Source organism: Argiope bruennichi, chromosome X2 (genome assembly GCF_947563725.1).
Source record: "Argiope bruennichi chromosome X2, qqArgBrue1.1, whole genome shotgun sequence".
Classification (NCBI taxonomy): domain Eukaryota; kingdom Metazoa; phylum Arthropoda; class Arachnida; order Araneae; family Araneidae; genus Argiope; species Argiope bruennichi.
The window spans coordinates 50693564-50718486 of record NC_079163.1 but is presented as its reverse complement, the minus strand read 5'-3'; the positions used below and the strand labels follow the sequence as shown (position 1 = coordinate 50718486).

At 27.8% G+C, this 24923-nt stretch overlaps 1 protein-coding gene across 1 annotated transcript in view; it reads left to right on the top strand.

Annotated features, from left to right (window-relative positions):
- The first annotated feature begins 7882 nt into the window (after nt 1-7882).
- Nucleotides 7883-24923, top strand: part of LOC129960284 (uncharacterized) — a 55963-nt gene continuing 38922 nt past the window's right edge. Inside the window, exon 1 of the mRNA XM_056073588.1 lies at nt 7883-9108. Coding sequence (XP_055929563.1) covers nt 8083-9108 — 1026 coding nt within the window. The 5' untranslated portion in view covers nt 7883-8082. The remainder of the gene's footprint in view (nt 9109-24923) is intronic.

Here is a 24923-nt window from a genome sequence, read left to right as displayed (position 1 = left end):
AAACTAAAAGAACGATATATCTATTATTTGAAAGGTTTATAACCGCAAATCTTCTTGGAATTGAAGGATTTTTTTAAATTTTCTATTTAGTTTTTTTATGACAGTTTGTCAAAGTTGTAAGAGCGCATCGCATCTATTAAGGTCAACTAAAAGAAAACGTTTTTCTATTTTTTTGTGTATTTAATTTCGGATTACAAGCTTCACTTAGTTTATTTTATGATGAAATTATATTTTCTCCGCCTTTGGGTAAACTCCCACTCTGTCTGAGTGTAATAAAATCTGTGACACATAATTTGTTAACTTTTTGATGAGCCTTCGCCTACGTCTTTTTTTCCTTTTCTGAGACATGCTTTAGACTTTTTTTCAAGCATATAAAATTCAATTTCTTTTTTTTTCTTATATATTTACTTTTTTCTTTTTGCAACAGCGACACTTTTGCTTTCGAAAGTTCTATATTTTCAAATCATAAGATAGAGTTTTTTTTTCTCGGGAACAATAAAATTTCTTTATTTTCTTGAATGAATGGATTTCTTTCCTGAGGTTGGCGACAAATTATGTAGATAAATGGAAATGTTTCAAAAGCTGCGCTAAAACTTTTGAATAACAGATGTTGCCGTAAATGTATTTATCCAAATTTTTTTTAATGTAAAAAATAATACATATCATAATTATCTGAATAATAAACTTGATTCATAAAAATTTTAAAGAATTGTGAAAAATATTACTAGTGTCATATTACGTATGAAGCGTAGAACTGAATTTTTTCTAAACCAGGTTGTTTGCTCAAATGTGAAGGCTTAATATAGTTTTATGAAAATCTTAGATCCCGTAATCATACTACGAAAATTATTACTAATGTTAAAAACTAAATGTTAAGAAAGAAAACTGCTCTAGATTTCAGTGTAAACTTCCCAAAATATTTGACTGCCTAATTAGAGGGAATTATACCAGCTTAAAAAAGATAATTCATAATTTTCCGAAGAGCACACGAAACCAAATCTCCTGTCACCTTTCATCTTTGAAACTGAGCAATATGATTATTCAGAAGAAATAATCAATATTTAATATTTTAACTCTTTGAAATCAAAAAACGAAAATGAGGGCGAAGCTCTTCAATAAATATATAATTATTTTTTCCGTAAGAATAAATTGCTTTGATTCAATTTTTAATTTGAAAATAACTAACTACTTGTGTGCGAATTAAAAGAAACTATCAATATAAAATAGATTTGTGAATCAAGATAAAAAAATTTTGTATCCACCTTACCTGTGAACCGCAAAACTGGCTCTAGTTAGTGTAATTTAAGTCTTTATTATATTCTTCATATTTTTGATGCAGTTAAGAAGTTCAAGGCTTAGTGTGTATCCATTTATGACTGTAATAAAATTACCATAGTTAGCAGAACCTCGTTAAAATTGTTTTTTGTAATGTAAGGCTTGATCATATTTTGTATATCTTGGAATGATCCTTTCGTGTCTTTTTCTGTATGATCAGTTATTCTGAATGAATGTTTAAAATTTAGGGTATGAAAAAATTTTATTAAATGCTTCTGGGATATTCTTTTGGAAGAATAGTTTCAGTTTCTATATTCAGTTCCTGGAAAAATCTTTGATATCCAGATTTTCAGAATTTAATCCAATAATTGATGCATAAAAAGGTTTTTATGACAAATATATAGTGAAGACATACGTCGTTTAAGACAATCCTTTGTTATCTAACACGATTTAAATTAAATTCTCAAAAGAAGCCTTTTTAATATTTATATTCTTTATTTATATAATTATATATTCACTCGTAAATTCTGAAACTAAACAATCTGTTTGTACTTTAAAAAAAAACTTTGAAGGGAAAACCGATTTCATCCGAGTAAGGCTTTCTAATTTTTTAAAAGTAGAACATTTTAAATGAAACTATTTAGATTTATATCACAATTTGAGAACGTTCAGGATATTATTAATAATTATTGTGTGGAACCACTGTATTCATTAAAATTGATAGAATTAATAATATATATCTGTGAAATTAATTTATAATTTTTTTTTCTAAAAGAATTCCATTTATCATATACAAAATTTAAAAAAAAAACAGTTTTACAATATTCGACCATTTTTGAAGAAAATTTTTTTTCCAGAACTTGGGAAAATGTTATGATCATCTAGAATGTTTCTGAACATTTGCTTAAGAAATTAAAGAATTTGAATCATTGAGTAAATGGCTAGAAATACAGAAACCATTTTAAAAAGTAAACTAATTTTTACTTATTAACAGTTGCAAAGATATTTCCCCCACTAGAAGGTCAAAATTAGTTTTAAAAAAAGTGACTTTAATTAGTATGCATTACTAAATGTAAAGTTCATCAATTTTTACAGCTATTATCAACATTAGAAATTCAGTTATTTTAATAATAATTATTTACATCATTCATTAAACAGACATAAATGTCCAGAAACATACAATGATTTCCAAACGTTTCGCTTCAGATCGAAGATTGAAATGCAAACAAGAAAGAAATTCTCTAAAGTTGATGCTAGTACAAAACCAAAAAGTACATAGTACAACCATTAACACATGCAACGACACCTCATCCATGCATTTATAACTGACAAGACTGGTAAAGATACGCCATTTTTTTTAATCTGTTATCGGAACAATACAAAATGAATTAGATTTTAGTTCATTTATTTTTAGGTAAACGACCCTAACTTATACCTCTCTGTTTCAGGTTTTCCCCATGAAATTTTCTGCTCACGTAAACGCTATGTGACAGTTAAATAAATCTTGGTGCGAAATAAAAGAATTAATCTATAAAACAACTATCTAACATTTTGAATCCGAAAACGGTTTTATTCACTATCTGAGTGGGAAGACAGATGAAGAACGAAATACGTGATTAGAATTTCGCTTTTAAAGAATTCATGAATTTTCTGACCAACTGATATACTTCCTTAGCGATGATTTCAAAAGAAATTTTATAAATTATGCTTGCAACAATTATATATTTTTAATGAATCTGAATATGTTAAAGATTTATAGAATATGTATGTGATGTCTAGCTCATTTATTCGTCTATGAACACACTATGATTTTAAAATGAATTAATTGAAAATTTGCTTTCTAAGCTTTTCTGCGTTCTTAAATTTTTCAAGTTTTTTGTAGCATGCGTTGATACAGACATGTTCTTCAATAATGCTTTCGATCTTAAGTATAAATGTAAAAAAATCATATGTGCTTGAAACAGAATTTATGTGGCATATATATATTATTCGAAATTAGGTTTTAGTTTTTAATCGAATATTATGTGAAATTACATTTTAACATTTAATGTATTACAATTTATGCTGATTAATTTTGGACCATTCGAAGTTTTAAAAAATAACATGAGTTCATTTAAAGTAATTTAGAAGCATCATAAGTACAATTTTACTATAATTTTTATTATGAAGAAAAATGTCCAGTTAATCCTTTCGTATTTTTCGAATCGTTAAAATCGTATAAATATTTTTCTTTCTTTTAAAAGTTGTGCAGAGCGAGCACAGTTTTTTAAAGTTGTTAATGATAATTAACTTATTTAAACTGCGCATAAGCACTGCGCGTATCTACAATCTAATAAGTTTTCCTACTTGTCATTTTTATTCTTCTATTTCATTGCTTACAATATAACTTCCTTCTTGGGAAAAAGTAAGATAAAATAAATATTAAATATTTTATGCCATAATTTTTATGAAAATTCGTTTAAAATTTAGTGATGACCTCCGGGATTGGCACTTCAAAATGAGGATGAGATGCTTCCGGTATGGTGGTTGGATCTTGTGGTGTGTAGATAAATAGGTGGATGATTACGGGACGTACTTCCTTCGGGAAGGGTTGTACCGTGGCCGGTGATGGTCCTTTAGGACTCAACCACAGTTCCCGCCAATGTTGCTGTTGCGACGGTCCGGTCATTCAGTTTTATTTATCCGCGTGCCTTCGGGCGGGTCGGAGAGTCAGTGATATGACTTAAAATGTAGTGATAATTGATTTAAATTATTTCTTCTTCATTTTAGTTTCAGGTAGTTATCAAAAAAGAAATACAATTATATACTTTATTTGTTTGCAGTTCAGTAATGTAAAAGGAATCAAATTTGATGATTTTTTTCCATTTCAGAGTGAAAATGATCATAAAAAAATCAAGCATCTAAACTGTGTCTGAAAGGAAAATAGTAGAAATGTTTTGAAAATAAAATTGAAACTAACTGATATATATGCATAGTGAAAGCAGCAAAACAATTGATTACTTGAAATATTACACATTCTTTTTAGATTCAGCTATAAAATTTAGTAAACCATGAGACATTTATTGTTTAATTAGACTGATTTTGTAAATTTAATAAATTTTAGGAAATAATTAGACATTTGTTGTTTAATTAAGGTCGATTTTGTTTATTTTCATGAGACTAGAACGAAAGAAAACCACAACATTTTGATTTAATTCCATTTCACTTAAAGCTCCGTGAAATGTTTGGAAAACAAAAAAATTCTCTTTCGTCCGGAATCTCAGATTCTGTATAAAAGGGGGAATTTTCATTGGTTTGATTAAATTAGTTTCATTGATTTCATTGGTTTGATTAAATTAGTTTCATTGATTTCATTGGTTTGATTAAATTAGTTTCATTGATTTCATTGGTTTGATTAATCTTATTTAGAATTTTCGATCTAAATGTTATAGAGAAAAAAAACCCTTCCAAATTTGAACAATATTTAAATATTATTTCTTTAAGTAAAATTCAAAAATAAGACATAAATTATTACTTCCTAAATTGAGTTTAATAAACTCAATAGTGTGAAAATTATTTTCAAGTCCTCTGAAATATGACGCTGTCTTATTTTATTCAAATATTCACTGAGGAAAATATTAAAATAATATTAACTTAAAATTCAAGGAATTATGAATTCCCTTTCTAAAGAAAAAATTAGATATTTTCATAATAGAAATTTTTTCCGTTAATTCTTTTTATTTTTTCTTAAGAGTTTACTCTCTCATTTTTAAGAATTGATTATATAACAAAATTAATGGAAGAATAATTTGAAAGTAATGTTTTAACTGTAAAGAGCGGAGATAGTAAACAAAAGCCAGTTCTTTTCCGGTTTTGCTCCATTCTTTAATGAACTCTAATGTAATGAAATTCTAATTTATGGTCAGAGAGCTGATGGGAATGTTTAGCAAAAGAAGTTCAAAAAATTTACTAATTTTAAAAATACATTAAAAGTTATGTGAAAATCTGTTCTTTCGAATTGTTCTTGTCAATGAAGGTGACGTCTCGGTAAAACAATGAAAGGTTCATGAAAGACAGTGTTTATTTTATTTGTTAAAGTTTATATGAAAATACTTTACACTTCTGATTACTAGTTTGGGAGATATTCATTAAAGTTCAACATTAAAAAAACATAAATAAAACAATGAAAATAAATTTAATTGAATACCACAATTATCATTGGGGAAACTATTTTGAAAACTAATTAATTCGAAACAATAAAGCATTGGTTTTGAGTTCGATATGAAGAGTGAACGTCCACGAAAACAAATATGACCTCAGAAACTTTTAAAATAATTACTTTGTTTACGAAATGGATCCCTATGCGTGCATATATAATTAAAGTTTTCAACAGCTCCAATAGTTGATACTGAAATAGTTAATAATGAAACTAAATTTGGGGAAGAAAATTGATTCAAGTTTGTTTATTTTACTGCAATTAATTTCCAACATGGAAATTACATAACAAATAGCAACTTATTTATTCTCTTTTTTTTTGAAAATTCAAATGAATTTTCATTAAAAGAAAGAGTCATAAAAGTCATTAAATTCTTTTATTAATACAAAACTAAAACATAGAAAAAGAAGAATTCGATTTTCTTAAGAGATTTAAAGTAAAAAATGTCAATTACATTTGAGGGGGAAATTTATTTAGAAAAACTTTAAATTTATAATGTTTCTCCTAGTTTATATTAACTCTGTCTGCATGATTTAATTCTTCAAAATTCGTCATTCAAGTATGCAACAGAAACGTTAATCTATTTTTATTCTACATAGTAATTAGAAAGATATATTAAAATATATATATTTTCTAATTTCAAAGAACCTTTATGCAAAAACTTAATATATCATTCAAAAATATTTTATAATTTAATTATTTTTTAAATATTTCAATAAAACTCCTTTTTCTAACATTCTCAATCGAACCCAAATAACCGGAATGGCATATCCTTCATTATATATAATAATTGATGCATTGGCTAGGGACTAAAGTAAAAGCTTAGGAATAATTCAAAAACCTTGCAAATTACCTTGCGTGTCTTTCAATTATTTAGTTTTATTTGGAATGAAATAAATGTAAGAATGTTTTGCTTATCTATGTTTAGGTATTTGTTCTTTAATATGTACTGCCTCTGTCCGAAAATATCGTGTACGTTTTAAAACACTTCGAAAATTATTGAAGAAGGCAAACAACTTGGTAACCTAATAAAGCATCTGTGACAGTTTTTGAAAAATAACAAATTTTAGTCGTCATACTTTCTTTTTTCGATAAAGTGAAAAGTTTTAATTGGAATAAATACTATGCAGTAGTTTGTGTAAAATAAAATAACGATATAGAACAAAATAGCACTAAAGTAAAAATTATTATAAGAAAATGGAAGAATGAAATTAGTATTGTGTCACAAACAAGAAATATCAAATCAAAGCAATTAATTGACAGTGAGCTTAATGATGTATTACAAAGATTATTACAACTGGAGAAAGATCAAAAGTTGGAGTAGTTATTGCAGTAATAGCACTAAAGTAAAAATTATTATAAGAAAATGGATGAATGAAATTAGTATTGTGTCACAAACAAGAAATATCAAATCAAAGCAATTAATTGACAGTGAGATTAATGGTGTATTACAAAGATTATTACAACTGGAGAGAGAAAGATCAAAAGTTGGAGCAGGTGTAGTTGGAGCAGTTATTGCAGTAATAAAGCTGAAGCAATAATACAGAAGAAACTGAATTTAAAGTTAGCAGATCAGTAAATATCTCAGGAAGTGCATAAAAGATCTATATCCCGCATCAATTAAAACAATTTTATATTTTGAATTTTATAAATATATACTGCCAATAAATTTAACCTATTAACTGAAGTTGCTGCTTATACTAAATATTCTATATATTTGGACAAAAATAATTTTAAAATGCATGTCATATTTTCGGACGGAGGGAGTAGAAAACAATTTGTAAATAAATCTGATTTCAGAATTAACGGATGAAAATTATGCGTTAATTAAGAAGTGAATTGGAATCAATAAAATAAAATAGATAACCAAATAGTGATTTTATCGCAATTTAAAATGAATAAACTCACGAATTGGAATTTTGACTGGCTTTTTCGTTACTTTTCTCTGGTTTAGATTCTATTGATATTAAAAAGAGTACGTGTACATTCACATTTTGAAAAGTACACGAGCACCCTCCACACAAATAACTATGTACAAATGAAACCGTTAAAGAAAAAAGTTTTTTAAAAAAACAGTTGTTTTCAGAATTGTTGGCAATCGTAAAATAACATTAAAAAATGTTAAAGTATTTGGACTGATGTTATCAACTATTTCATGCATTAATTTGCTTATTAAACACGACTTTACTTTTACTAAAACACCTATTATTTTACGCGTTATTTGAAACAATACGCTTTTCCCGGCTTTAAATTTTACAATAAAAATTAGTTGAAACTCCCCACACGCGGTTACACACGACCGTTCATTTGCCAATACCGCAGCGCCCTCAAGAACTGGCGGTGGTTGAGCGCATGCGTCCTCTAAGAAACGCGCGTTCCGCAATTTCAGGTTAGTAGATTCTAAAAGTCAAACGAGTTTATTAGTTGCTTTCGCTGCCAGGGAAACGGACGCACGGAACTTCGCTGTCTTGTGAAATCGTTCTCATTTCCCCTCACTGAATTGGGCACCTGCAATACCAGCGTGAGAACCATCTGACTTATTTTTATTATTATTTTTTGTCGCAGCGGGACTTATTTTTTCAAAATCAGTGGAGGACATTTAATAAACGGAAATGCTGGCTAGTGAGCCACCTTCTAGCCGGATTCATACTGGCGGTGGAGGTATATCTGTTCGTGTAAATGGAGCTACCGTTGATTCAGCGCAACCTTCCGTTGATGGCTCAGTTGAGCGGCTTAGCGGTAACGTTACCAGTAAAGATAAGACGGTGAATTCTTCCGAATGGGCTAAGGCTACTATTACTTGGCGCACTGGAGCGCAGCGTTTCTCCGACGGGAGCTCGAATATTCAACAACATAACAACAACAGCACTGCTTCCTCGTCTATAGACATCAATGGCACTTCCCCAACCACACAACTGGTACACGTGATTCGCGTGAAACCGCTCCAAGATGATGTGCTGACTCCATCAGAAAACATGGAACAGAATGGTAACGTGGCATCCACCCCCGTTAGCTCAGCCAAAATTCGTATCAGCAGCAGCCCATGCATCAGCAAAACAGTAGATTACAGTAAGGACAAAATATCTGTGGTGGTGGGCTCTTCTGTGAACCATATCATTAAGGGTGAGGACGAACGGAGCAGCAGCGGAGCTTCCAGTGCTCCAGGAAGCGACTGTGAAAGATCGGACTCAGATAGAGAAGCTGATGACGGAACTGATTCCGGCTTTTCACCATCTAGAAGGCACTGTGCTCGAGTAAGTGTAAGGACCAACAATGCCAACAACCATTCCTTGCTAATATCCGATTCCTCCTCCGGAGACAGCTACGACAACACAATGAAAAGCAACGGTGTTGTCTGCAATGGAAAAGGGAACAATGTGAGACTGACCATTGCATCTTACTCTGACAAAGAGTCAGAGATTAAGAATGGAGTGCTCAGTGACTCTGATCCTTGGGATATGCATTTTCATCTTCGAGAACTGGACATTACTTCAGAGGATAAAAAAGTAGACACTGAAGATGTTCAAACTAAAATTGCAACTGCCCATGCTCTGTTGGCGGGGAATTGTGATGGAACTTTTACCCTCAAGAATCGAGTGAAATCCAGTATCAATTCTTTGCTCCAGTCAAAATCGAATGTAAGTCATTTTTTTTTTTTAATTTATAGACAGTTCTCGAATTGCATTTACATGTTTGAAATGAAATAAATTTTATGACAAATGAGGTTTAAAATTTCATTATAGAATAATAATTATTTAACTTATATAGAAATGAATTTTTAAGTAATTATTTTTATAAATTTTAAGAAATAATTGTTCTGAAAATCTAATGATAAAAAAAATCTTGCCTACTATTATAGAAAAAACAAAATATATAAGATAGCTTTTTTTTAAGGAAATGCACCTTCGTATAAATTTGAATTTATAGGCTACTAGAGATACTTAAATATGCAGAAAGTTGTTTGTAGTCAAACTATTAACATAATGTGCTTTTCATCCAAAAATTAACTAATTTTTGTTTTACACTAAATGCATTTAGATATCTATTATTATTTTACAATTTGAATAAATAACAATTTTTGTCACGTGCAAATATTAAGTAAACAAATGTTATGTCATGCAACTTTGTAATACATAATAATTTTTTTCTTTTTAGAAATTCTCATTTATATAAAATATATATATATATAATATCAATTCAGTCTTCTTTTTAAAAATGTATTAAGGAAAAATAAATATATATCTAATAGACTGTAAATTCATAGCCGAAAACGTTGCAAAATCCTGAGAAAAAGTATCAAACTTCTGTCATTTGGAAAAGAATAATGAAAAATTATTTATTCATTCTAAATAAAACTCGAAGGACTAATCAATAATTTGTACTGTTAATTCATTCAATTCACGTTGAAAAACTAAATGGCTGTAGAACCGGAGTTATTAGTTTTAGAATCGGAGATAATATTATTTGAATATAAAATGACATTTGAGAACTGTCTGATTATTTATTGAATTGAAATCAATATTTCGAGCGCTTAGACGACATGTACCGTATTACAAAATTATGCAATTTCTTAGTTCAAATGAAGTGAATGAGTAATTATGTTTCACGGAGGTAAGTAAAATCTTTGCAAAATTGTTTACATTGCAAGTCATAAAAACATAAATTCTGCGACAAACGAAATGAGCAGATTAATTAAAATAATTCATTGACGTTATTTGGTAAGTAATTGTTTTCAATAAAATAATTAATATTAGGTTTATAGCTTATGAATGTTATTTATTATCAATACTTTCTCAGCAACTATAGTATTTTAAACTAATATTAAAAATTAATTAGTTTAAAATTTTGCTATGTACTAATAGAGGTTAACATTGAATTTATCGTTTTATTTTAACAGTTTTTTTTAATTCGAAGATGCTTGAGTAATAATTTATATTCTTTAAATAACTAGCGAATGTCACACAAATATGCATACAATATAATTAAGCTATCATTTGATCATTTTTTCTTCTTTCTTCCGTTGAAATAACACTGCTGCACATTTAGAAACTTTGTCAAAATTTAAAAAAGTGTTATTAATCAATAAAAGGCAATCTTGTTGTTATGTCTGGAGTGTCGAAATAGTATTATGCATATTCAATATCATTTTCATCTCATGAGCGGGTCTGTAAATTTAGAGTAAATGTAGCATATCTGTATAACGAGATTTGACTGCGGAACTATTTTAATTTTCAATTATTTAATAAGTTTTAAAACTGTTATTTTATGAAGATTTAAGGCATCTTCCTGTAAGATATAATATTAGTAATAAATTAATATATTGCATAACGGTGTCTTTTTCTTGAATTTCAAGATACTAGAGAGAAATTCAGAAATGCCGCACAAAATTCTTACTTACTATAATATATCGTTAGCTTTTCAGTTTAAAAAAATATTAATATAAAAATTTTATCTTTATATTATTTGTTATATATATTATTTATCTTTATGCTTGCAAGTTGTCTTAGAAGTAGAATTAAGTAGATGCAATAGGTAAAATAAATGTTAGAACAGAAAAAAAAAATTACTAAATTGGATTTTCAAAAGATGAAATGATGTTACTAAAAAAGAAAGTGAAGAGATCTGTATTGCCAGTGGCATTTTGATGGTATGTAGAAAGCTACGATCAACTGCTCCACCAATGAATTTCGTAAAAATCTTTTCCATGCATCTTAGGATTATAGAAAAAGCGCGTTTCTAAGTTTCTTAAGATTGTAGCAAATCTTAATGCAAATTAAATCTCATATAAAATGTACAATTGAACAGAATATTGATTATTGATGCTTAAAACTAACTTAGGTATCTCATTTACTTTTAAATATATTGCGATCATATTTAATACTGTTTAATTATGCATAAATAAGCTTGATATATCTTTTCGATTGACTTGAGCGAATTTGATTTTTTTTATAATTATAGTAGTCGAAGAATGAAATATAAGCAATAAATGAAGCAAGCAACACTAATTAATAACTCTTTCTATAACCTTAAGATGCATAAAAGCATCTATTAAGTAAACCGCCATCGATACAGTTGCAGCTTCCAATATACTACCAATATGTCATTGGCTATGTAGCGTTCAACATCCTATTCCTAGATTATGGAACTGCGATATTTGTTCTTTATGGTTCATGAGTAATTTTAGATTATGTTTCACGTTATAAAGTCTAGTTAGAGCCCCATTGTTAATTCAAAAACTAAAATAGTATATGCATTACACCTACCTATTATAACTCTATTCTGACATTCTAAAAGTAATTATAAGCTGTCAAAACTTTAGAACAAGTTTAATATTCCTAACGGAAATGTATAACTCCTTTTCATTTCTATTTATCAGCTTGATAATATAGTTGAAGTATATTCTGTAAGGATTAAAACCAAAGTCTTCTTTTATTATGTCTCCAATGTACTTATGACCTTCAAACAAAATACACGACAAAGATCTTTCTGTAGTGAACTGCTTAGTAATGTTCTGCATAAGATATTAAATAAAAGGTCTTTTGATCCCTGTAAGACACGTAAAGAATTTAGAATGGATTTCTGGTCAGACTCCACTCTTCTATAAACAATAAGAAAAGAACGGTGACACAGTGTTTTAAGATAACAATATTGTACCAAAACAAAAGACTGCTTTTGGTCAAAGGTACCAATTAAAACTGTCTGGACAGTTCCTGAATTATGTTTGATGCAATCAGTTCTAAAAGCAAAGATTGCATAATTACTGGAATTTGGCTACTGTCCTTTTCTAACTTTATTCTCAACTTTCAAAGACCGGAAGGTTAAGGACAGGAATTTTCTATTATCTTCTTAACATTATAGATTAAGCAGGTGGAGTCGCGATTTAAACAATGGTGCAAAGATAGTTTAACATCTAAATTGCCTATGCCGTTACTTAATTGCCCGTGTACTTTCATTTATAAGACGATTTCAAAACCGCTTTGTGAGCTTAATGTATTTTTTTCATTAATTTGACTTTGCCACGGAACATCAACTCGTCGTTATTCATAGTTAAATTGTTCTTTCAATTTTGTATTTAGACTTCTGACATACATTGTATTTTAATGCAACATAATGCAATAGGGATTTGAGATAGAATTATATTTATTCTCTTTAAGTGGAATTCCTGTCACTTAGAACAATGCTTTTATTATGCTGTCTGCTTCATGTCTCCTTTTATTGATTTAAACTCATTTGCCGGTTGGAATAACAGAAGGCAAATGAATTTTTCCTATCTTTTGATTGTTGTGATTAATTGATTTGAGTTTGACTATTTTAACTAGTCATACGTATAACAGTCTAATCTTGCAAAAGCTGCATAATCTAAAAAAATATTTTAAATGATGAGTTAGAAGTTTTATTTCAAGTAGTTTTATTTAACTTAAAAAAATTCTGAAAATGTTTTTATATCTTCATTTATATAAATAGTCTTGATTAATTTCGTTAAATAAAAGACCCTTAGCTGAGATGTACATATCCATCCGATGCAAATACGAGGATTTTTTTTCTTTCTTTTTTTTTTTTTTTTTCCTTCAAATGGATATATTTGAATTTCTTATGAGATACTTTCAATGCACGAAGCGCTTAAATGCTTACTCTCGTTCTTCTAGTTCTCTTATACAATATGATAGAATATGATTATATATGAAATTTCTTCAACAATTGTGAAACTTTGATTGTATGTAGCTTGCCCATCATAATAATACTCGTATATAGATTTATTAAAAATCATGTCATTCCATGAAAACCGATTGAATTTTAAAGCAGAATTTCGATGTTATTTTAACATATTAACAGTGAAATTTTACCCAGGAAAAAGATTAAGTAAATGGATTCGGGAATCAGCTGGTAGAAAATATATTAAAAGAATTTGGTACATTGAGTACTTCAAAGAGATTTGACTTATTTTTATTAATTTAAGGTTTTGGAATCGCTAAAGAATAGCTATGACTGTGAAAAGCAGTATTTAATATAATCAATCTATTCTGAATATTAAAATTGAGAAAGTTTTTCGTGTAAGAACTACTGAGAATAATCTTTAGTCAGTTAATGCAAAGAATTAAAGATGTCTAGAAGTGATAATTAACATTATAACTATTGATAGCATATTATCGTTAAATGCTGACTTAAAAACAAATTTGGTACTTGGGAAAAATTTCGAATGATACTTGTTAAATTTCAATTTGATACCAGATAAATTTTTCATTAGATGATGGTAATTTGGATTGAAAGGATCTCAGAGCAAGAAGTTTTGATGGAGAAGTTTTTATTTATGAAGAAGGAGTGTGATAATAAGCATTTAATTAAAATAATAGCGATGTTGTTGACTGCTTTGGATATGTTTTAGGCGATTAAATAAGGATTTCATACCCTCAAGATCAAAATTTGGCTTCTCATTAAAAAAAAAAAAATCTAACAGTTAAAAGAAATTCGCTTATTTCAAGGTCAAATCGAAAACTTTTCAACCGTCAAGGTCAAAAAATTGCATTTGAACATAATTCTTAACGGTCAATGTGTCTGCTGTTCATAACTCGTTCGAGTCTCCTCGTAATGTTAGTTTTCAGTCAACCTGAAAAGACCTGAATTGATGATGAATATGAATCAGAAAAAAAGAAAAAGAAAAGAAAAAAAAAACTCTGTTTGATAAGTAGCAATTAGAAAATACTGTTTTTTAGTAGGGTTTTATTTTTTACCGTATAATAATGTAGATATATATGATGGTACGAAAATAAGCAGTTAGGTAAAAGATGTGAATATCAAGATTTTACCTGAAGGCAAATGCCGGAAAGGCATTTATCTATGATTACCCAACAGGATTTGATGGGTGTGAATTGTTGCTCGTTTTAAGGGAGCGTGTATTCAGTAACAATTTATAATGTAATGAAAGATGTTCATATTTATCTCTGTTTTCAATGTATTTTGCAATTATTTTTCCTTTCAAAGAAAACGCTGACCTTTTCAGTTCTTTTTACCACTCTAATGCAATTTTCATATAAAGGTAATACATAGATATATATTTTACTATACAAACTCTCTCATTTACATTAATTTTAATTATGGATTTATTTATGTTTATTTATTTATGATTTGTTACTTAAAAATCAAAATTTTTATTAAAATTATATGTACTTATACCTTAGTACGTAAATTTGAGTTAAATATGCATTTAGGAGCATAAAAATGTCTTCCAGAAATGTGAAATCTAAGCAGACATGAATGTAAGACTTCCGGATAAGGTTAAAAAAAAGAAAAAAAAGGAGCATTTAAAATTTTATCTCATTTTTTTTCTAAGCATGAAATACAGTATCTATTTTTTACATTAACAAGGCTTTCAAATTATTTACAGGATTTCCTATCCTCATAACAAGGCATTAAAAATGATTTGGTTCTCTTGCTTATCATTAAATGATTAAAATTAAAATTAAAATTTTAATGAATCTCTCTTATCATCATCCTTATAGGATTTTAATTCTTAAGTGATGATCTTTATGAATTTGATTTTATTTGAAAATTTAAAATGTTGTAAAGCAATTTATGCTTCCATATTAATTTTATTATTAAAGCCCATTCTATATATTGCATGCTAAAATAAAGATGAATTTCATTAAATTCTTTAAATGCAAACTTTAAAAAAAATCCTTCAACTTAGTACTAACCGCAAGGAAGTAAGCTGCTCTGGAAGCATCTTGGGTAAATATAAATATACTTTTTATAATTAGACTTGGATAACTTTTTGCAAAGTATGTATAATTATACATTTTTTAAAAAAAATTGCTTATGTTTTACCGTATACATGTCTTCTAAGTGCTTCCAGAATTAAAATAATTTATAATATGTATGAATAGTTTTCATGTAAATTGCATTTTTTTCTTTCATATACTTTTATTGTTATATATCAGAAATTCAATGCACTTTCAAAATTAATTTTTCCAACTTACAAAATTAATATTGTTTCCGTAATATAAGGAACAATTATCCCGAATAAATTTAATTAAAAAAATCTTTAACAAATTGTTGTTTACTTTTTTAAAAATATAAATGAGAAGTTATTCATTATATGCAATTTTATAAGAGTGTTAAAAAGTTTTAAAAATCGGCTTCAAATAAAAAGTATTCATTTAATATTATTATTAACAAAAAACGAAGTGCATTATGATGCCTTTTATATAAAGCTGAAATGCATAGAATAGCAAGTGGATATAGAAGTATAATTGGTAAATGATAGAAAAAAGATAGAAAATGGCAAAGAAAGTGACAGGAAAGGGTAGAAATTGGTAAAAAAAATGGCAAAGAAAATGATAAAAATTTTATTAGAAAAAATTTATATCATTTTTTTAGAATTAGACGCAAATTATATGCCTTTGACAAAAAGATAAGAAAAGCAAATATCCTTTGTTTTGAGTTTCCTTTCTCATAGTATATCTTATAACAAGCATTTATGTTACTTCAAAATAAAAACTCAATTAATTAAAACTCAATTCATGTTTGCTTTGGGGAATCACTACTCATGAAAAACTTATCCTTCAATAACTTTAGTTTTTTTGGGGTTTTTTTCTGTTTGCCAATACTTTTTAAACGTTGCAAAAATGAGAAATTGTCTTTGTTCACTTTTGCTTGTCGATTTAAATAAATGATTCAGTTAACTCTATAAGATAAACTGTTCTCCAAGTGATTTTTATTATTCTAATGAAAAATTTCTTTGTCGAAGGATTATATTTATGTTAGAGATATACATCATTTAATATTAAATTCTTCTCTTAAAGAATCTTACTTAGTTTTATTAAATTTATAACAATACATAGTATTAAAATGAATTTTTATTCTCTTTAGTATTTACTTATTAATTTATTTTGTTTTAAAATTTAGTAATGTTGATAAATTTAAATTATTATCTATTTTGTTTAATTGCTATTTAGATAAGTAAGGTTAGATTAGATTAGGCTGCTATTGTTCTGGTAAGTATATTGCAGGGTCATTTTTTTAATAAAGAGCCATGCATTCAGATTTTAGACTTATGCTAATTGGATAGGTTTAGAGTCAAAATTTTAGGGCTTATAAATAGAAGAAAGAAAAATAAACAGCTAAAAGTCTTCCAAAGATGCTTTATCTTTGAATTTAAAATTTTAACATAATAGTTTTATTGTATTATCAATGTAATAATTTCTGTTGCTTCAGATCATAAAAGAATTTCATTCCTTTACTTAGACTTCTCTCAAAACACATATAATATGATCCGAAGTGTCGACTGAAACGCATTCAGAATATTAAAGGCGCATTTAAAGATTTTAAAAAGTCTGGTTTTCATTGTAATGTCAGATTGCACAATCTTCCACTTGAAAAAGCAAGATTACAATGACGCTTTGACATGCTATAAATTTACAGTTTATCTGAAACTTCATCAGTTAAATTTTAAAAGGGTCAAAAAATCACTTTTTTTAATTGGTTCCCAGAAATTTATAAGCTCTAATAATTCTTTCGTGTAATTTTTGTTATTTGACGAAGATGCTTCTGTAACAGTTAAATTTAAACTAATTATTCTTCTCTCTAAGCAATGTGCGCTGAATGCATGCATCAATAAGTATGCATAACTCGTAACAATAGGTTTTTTTTTTTCACAATTTTATTGCATGCATTATTATTTTTTGCTTTCCCTATTATTAATGCTTTTAAGAAGATGTCTCAGAACTTTAATGCAGTTGAGATGCCGTTTAATATTTCAAAATGAAATAAACAATTGAAACATTAATTAAATTTAGCTGTCGTCTTTCACATCTTATGAACTATTTCGATTTTAGTTTGCATTTCAAATGGCTTTTGAAATAAAAAGAGCATAGTTATTTAAGTTCTCATACCATCATACAAGGTATGTAGATTGACTTTATAAAGAGGTCACGTTTCAGAATCTGTATTTTAAAAATAGAAAAAAGATTACCCAAGGAATGTTTTTCTTTTTTTCCGTTGAATGTCAGCAAATTTAAATTAAGTTTATTTTAATTAAGTTAAAAAGTTATTGTAATATCAAATAATAAAAAGCAAGAACACGATCAACAATTTGATCTATTAATATGATTTCTAATTTAAGCTGATCCATTTCAACATGTAGTCCCTGATTCATTCGAGCAAGTATACATATGCTAGATTTTAAATTTCTATGACGTTTAGACGAACATTAAATTTCTAATTTATTATGCATTTATATGGTCATTCTTTGGGTATGCTATTTTCTATACAGACACTATATAGAAAATAGAATTCACTATTTTCTATATAGTATTTTCTATACAGACACTATATAGAAATCGAAATAGATTTTAAAAGCAAAGTAAGTGCACTTAAATTATAAATAAACTGAACTTTGGATTCTATTTGCAAAGCTGTAGTTATCATAAAAGGCGTTCTTTAGATGTATTATATTAAATTGATAATAAAATATTTGTAAATTTTTATTTTTCTGATATCTTTATTTTATGGTATTCATTTATTTAGTAATAATTGTATCACTTAATATTTCGATTGCTAACACTGAATACAAGTAAATGTGAACAAAGACACGTGAAAAGATTCTAAGATAATTTTGCTTGATAGCATTACCACAGAAATGTATCTTAAATATTAAATTATTTGATACGGAGAAATTCTTTTTACAAATAAAATTTTGCTACCGAATTAATAAGTAATTTCTAATAATAATTTTTATAATTTTTAGTTAGTTCTTAATAATAAGATGCCATAGGCATCATTCGCCTAAAATTTGTTGCTGAAGTATGTTAAATACAACAGAAGTAATTTTTTGATCTACTATTTAAATAATATCGATAGAAAAGAAAAAGAAAACCAAGTGCTTAATTTAAGTGGTAATTTTTGTGCCAATTGTTCAAAAATTCAATTATTTAGCAGGTTTTCCTCATGAATGCTCAACCATTTTTCTAATGTCGTTTTGCAATCAATTTGGTTACATATTTAGGCTAAATTATGAACGATGAAAATAAATTGATATTGTAAATGAAACTCCTAGCATGAGATCATTCATACCTATTACAAATGAAAATAAATAAATAGGTTTTTCTGGTTGAAATGAGAATTTATATGCTAAGTAAGGGCACTCGATATAAAATACATTGAAAATGTGCATTTTGTATATGCAGTTTCATAAAAGTTTTATATCATGCCATCTTTTTAAAGAAACTTAATATTCGATAAATTAAGGTTATATTACATACATCCTTTGGTTACATGTAACTTTCACTTGGATATTATCCAAAGGACTTTTATATATAGGGATAAAGCACATATAGCTGAATTTCGGCAGCTGAAGTTTATTATTAAGTTTCGCATAAATGGGGATTGTTTCTATAACAGCATATATTGATAATATAAACCATCTTGACAAATCAATGAACATTTTGTTCAGCATAAAGTTAGCACCCTGATATTGTTCAAAAATTCCTTGAATGATCGAATTAGGACAAAGGCACATGCAACTGTTTTTCACCTGCTTATAAGATTAGTTGAAAAACAAAATTCATTTATGACATCATTTTTTACTCATAAAAGTACCGTTTCTTCTAAAGCGTTTCCAGTTAATATAAATCGAAAAAAACTTCTCATAATGTAGGATAAATTCTGATAAATGAACATAAATTTGAGATTACGAAGGAAATCATCACCGTGACATCATCCATAAGTTCCTTAAGGATCTAGTTAGGACGAAAGCACACACAGCTGAGTTCGTCCTTCAAGGTCGAATTGAACTGGTTATCGAGGTATAAATTTTGTCTTCCGTTAATAATGCTTGGATTTGAGAATGCCCTTTTCACAGCCGGTTTCTGCCAACGCTATGCCTCAGGCAAGGAAGATACGTGAGGCCCACCAAGATTCAAAGCTCATGCTTGAGAGCACAAAAAGATGGGACTGTCATTCAGCTCTGAATTTTGTTTGTGTTCCGGGAAAAGATCTGAAAAGTAACCTCCTTTTGTAAATACGAGATGGAATTTCCACCAAAATTTCAGGCTTTATTTCCATGAAATATGAAATGATCTTCTTTTAAGATATAAAGAAAGAAATGAATTTTGGGTATTTCTATTATTGTATACTGATGGGTTTTGAACAATCGGAAAAAAAGCTGAAATTAAATTGATTGTTGCATAAAAATAAAGCTAAAATAAAATATTTGGGACGAAAGGATTTTTTTTTTGTTTTTTGGCAAGACATAAATGGATGAAATTAAAAATTGCTTTGATCAGAAATTTTTAGTGATCTTGTCTTGCAGGAAATTTAGATTCTGGTTTTCGAAATTGATACCAGCCATTTTATTAGAGCGATCAATATTTTAAAAACTATATGCAAAATAAAATTAGCTGGATTAATGCAAAAAATTCGAAGTAAGAAAAAGTTATTAGATATATGTATATTAAAAAATATAAGTAAAAGTTTAAGTAATGAAGTTAGTGTAAAATAATATAAAAAGATAGTTTTATGAAAATTGTTATTTTGGAAGTCTGTCTCAACAAATATGTCCATTCATATTTAAATATAATTCTCAATAAAAAGTACAAAATTGGGAAACTCATTTTGTACTTTTTATTGAGACTATTCTTCATGATAGGAAATTTAGAGATATTAGTTGGAATTAGTTTATTATTGAAGCAATTCTCAATTCTATCATTTATTCCTCTTTGTGGTCAATTGAAAAAAAATATTTGATGAGTATGCTCTCCATACCAAATTCAATGCCTATCAAAATCATGCATGGGCTTGATTATCTTATATCTTTTCTAAAAGCTTATATAACCGTATAATCGCTACGTAATATGCGAGTTCACTAGCGTATATTTTTGTTCAATTTCTTTGTGCGACCACGAAAGAAATTTGGGCGAAATGTTGCAACCTACAGGATATTTGTCACTGTAGGGCGCCCTTTGAATAGGATGTAAGTTTGTGTTCAGCCTAAAGCGCGTACAAGTATTTCGCAAGAAACTTGTGTATGAGTGGGTGAAGGTTATACTGCGATGAACGCCTGCAAGAAACTCTGAAATTCTTGACTCGTAAACTGTAAGGTCACACACATACCGTTGTTACTTCATCATGGTGGTACTTGTCATGAAAAATGGGTTAATTACAGAGGATGTTTGTTGACATTTTGGGTTTAAAAACGGAAAAATAATACGGATTCTTTACACCAATTTATTTTGGGAAGCACTATTCATTGTTTCACAAGATCTAGATTTCAGTTAAATCCGTTTTACTAGCTAAAACGAGAAGAAATAGAGATAAATTGGTTAGGAAAGTTTACTGCAGCACTCCTTTACTTTTTCTTTCAGAAGAATAGGCATTGTAAAACATGTAATAATTTGTTTCTCATTTTTCTTTCCACTATGAACAGTTTTGCAATACCTTTCCATTCTGAACTTTTGAAGTAAAAGAGGCAACATTTATATAAACATATCCAATTTTGAGCATTCAGGGTTTTTTAATGCTCAAAATTTTTGTTTATGATATTTTAAAAATCGCTTACGTTTACATGGTTGAAAACGCTTTCAGAGATATTTTCATAAATAAAATGAATGTCCATAAAATAGTTGGATTTTTCAATCCTCTTATTTTTATTTAAAAATTTGGATTAATAGCAATCTTTTATTTATACGAATGTATAATTTTTGTAAATCGCATTGGAGCATTTTATATTTAATTATAATTTATAAACGAAATATTTATACGTTAAGTAGTTTTAAAAGCGATGGCAAATTATTACTTGAGGCGGGCATCTAATTTTCATTTTCATCTAGAAAATAGCAAAATAAGCAGCTACATCGAATTATTTTAAACACCTTTTTTTTTTTTGGCACGAAATAATAGATTTTCCATTATGGTTTTAAAATCAGCATAAAACTGAGTTAAAAGATATTGCTAATTTTATTTTTCATATAAATATACTTTATATTCAATTTTTATTTCTGAAGGAAATATACGAAATTTGTATTTCATCAACTTTCGATGTTTTCTTTGTCGTTCAAACAAAAACTGAAATTAAAAAAAATAATTCTAATAGTTTTAAAATAACACGCTGTCTGCCTGTAGACTAAACTTAGGCTTATTAAGATTGATTTCATTCAGCATTATAAAGTAAAAATTCGTTTTATTCTCAATTAGATTTGTTAACCTACAGGTTAAAATAACTTTTATATTTACTGATATTTTCTGCTCTCATACTTAGATGCCGATCTGATTATTTTTCTAGAAAAATGACTCATAATATTTGTTTTATGTTTGAAATACATTTTTCTTTTCGTATTATTTTTATTTTTAAGTTGTTATAATTGACTGTATTTTAACTTCAATAACATCATATCGTGCATTCTTGAAGTGATTATTCAATTAAATACATAATTGTTGTATTCTTTCCGAAAGCTAAATTTCAACGTGTGTATATATTTTGTACTCAGAAACACGATTTCATATTTTATTTAAAATAAAATTAAAACAATTGAATTTACAAGTCTCATCAAAGTGTAGAAGCATGTGATGAATTTTTCTAAATAACTGCCTTATAATGTGAATAAATATAAGATAAAGAAAATAGAAATTAATTTTTGATTTTGACATCATATTATATTTGAATATAAGATTTATAATTTTGAAAATTCATTTAAGGTACTTTCAAGAACAAATATTTGCAATTCTTTGCTACTACTCGGAATACTGCAGACTGCTGCAACTGAGACTGATTTATTTCAAACAAGATAAACGTTTCCTTCGCAATTAACAGAAAAATGGGAAGAAAACTTGTCGGTTCCGCAGTTTTCAATCACTGTGATTCTATTGTGAAATTCGAATGAGATTGTTATCGCGATCCTAAGTGAAGTGTACGAGTAAGATAATAGGTCACGCTTACCTCGAAGATATCGAGTAAACTTTATCACAAAGAAAATTCTTTGCAAAATTTAAAAGAAAACTCACACATTTTACTTTATTCTAGAAGCGCATTTCATTCCAGCAGTTAATATATGCTTCTATTGTTGAAAGAGAAAGAAAAAAAGATATCTGACTAAATATTAAAGGTTTTGTCTTTTTCGGACAAGGCCATCAGAACTTTACATGAATAAACTAGTTCCAAATGAGATCGCTTAAAGAATGCAGTTATGATTGGATTCAGTGACTGGATTTCAAGGGAACAGATTTTGCAATTCAGTTTTTAAAGCGAATAGTCAAATTATCTGAATCAGCTCATGCGTTTTATTCCTCTGCGCAATATTTTTTAATTAATTCAACAATTTTTTAAATAAAAGTGAAAAGAATCTATTTAATATGCAAAGCACTGCATTTGAAAATCGTCAAATGGGAACGAGATTAAATTACTATCGCATGAAATTTCAAATGCTGAAAGCATTTGGCATAATATATTTTATTAAATATTTAAACACGTAATTTAACATTATTAAATTTATATGCCCGACAACTTCAGTTTATCAACTGGTATGATTAATGTTTTGTAACATCAGTTGCAATTACTAAATAATATGTTAAAATTTAAACTGAATATTTTGTAAGTAAGTCTAGTATAATATAAGAATTAATATATCTACGAAATATATATATATATAATTTTGCCTTCATAAACGGAAGGGAAAAGATATATAATATACATTCTATATAAATGTAGATAAATTAAAATTGCATGTATATAAACTGTGCCAAACCAATTGATATACGTTATATTCGGAGAAGAATTCTGATTGTGTTGTAAGAGAAAGTTAACATTTCGATGCAAATCATTTTTTTTTTTCTCAATTGAAGTTCTTTTCTTTCTTTTTTTTTTCTCAATCGTAGTTATCGAATTTTTTTAATGCTTGTATTTTACGTAAAGCATAGCATTGAAAAATTAATTGTATTCCTAATACTAAGCATCATTTTATACATAATATAAATAACACACATTGGTGAAACCCGAATTAAATACGATATTTAATGAAATTCAATTTTTTTCTTATATTGTAGAATGATTTTTTAACCTATTAGAACAAAATAACAAGAATAAATAAATAAAACAAGAATAACAACAAGAATAAATAAATAAAACAAGAATAACAACAAGAATAAATAAATAAAACAAGAATAACAACAAGAATAACTAAATAAAAAATAAGAAAGAAATTATTGCTGAACTTAACAATTTTTATTATTGCAAATATTTTTTTCTTCGGCAAAAGTTATCCATTTATATCAAAGCAGTTTTCTCGATACTATATTTAGTATTTTTAATCTTCACGAATATCGTAAGGAAAAGGCCAAGACCGTGAATTTAGGAACAGTTCTTCAAAATATTTCACGCACCCAAAGATTTGGGACACACGCAAAATGTTTATTGCTCTACTCTCTCGCGTATTTCATTCATCACCTATTACGAATGCCTCGTGCAAAGTTTAAAACATCTTCTCACCGTACCTTGCTTATACTATTTCCGTGGTCAACTGGGCACGCTATTATTATCAATAGCAATATCTCAAATCTCCGTAATCTTCTGGAAGCTGTGTTTTCTTTCTGGCTAGATTTTCCTGTAGTAGCTTCCGTTTTCTTGCAAGATATCATCTTCTCTAAGTTTTCTTCTTCACGATAAACGTATATTTATAGCTGTTATCATAAAAGAAAGAGTTTGTTGGTTCAAAGGGGTTGTGTTTTTTGAAAGCTGAAAATTGCATTTTATAAAGTAATGATATTATAAAGATTTCGAGTGAAATGTTTATTTTAGGCAAATTGCATGACCTATTTTTTTATTGTTGTATCTTGAAGAATAAATATTTAAGCTGGAAAACGTTGACAAAAACCTTCATAAACGTAGAATTGTAAGCTGAATTTGTAAACTTACAATTTCGGCTTGCTTCCGATGAATAAATTGTGGATTTTCAGGGTCAGTCAGTTTAAAATATATGCTATTATTAAAGAAATAATTACATTAAAACGAGGGAAATAAAAAAATAATTACTTATAAAAATATTCTTTTGGTAAAAAGTTAATTTTTTAAGAAAAGTAGATTTTAGCTAAAGAATCACCTACTTTGTACTAAGCAAATCTTCAAAGTAATATCCATATTAAGTAAAAAATGTTTTAATAAAAGGAAGATCTAAAGAAGTTTTCAGATAATGGCAAAGATTAATAACGTCTTTATCTTTAACGCATTTTCTGGCTTTTAGAAATAGAGCTTAGAAAATTCACTACACTTTGTGCTTTTTCACTTTTATTAAATACACTTTGTGCCTTTCATCAGGGTAATCTGTGGAGAAAGAAAAGCTCATGAAAAAAAAAAAAAAAAAAGGAACATTTAAAAGGTGCGATTCCAAAGGGAAACTAATTGAATGACATTCCACTTCTCATGCTTATGTAAATAAAATAAACGTTATAAAAATCATGATTTTTTTTGCAA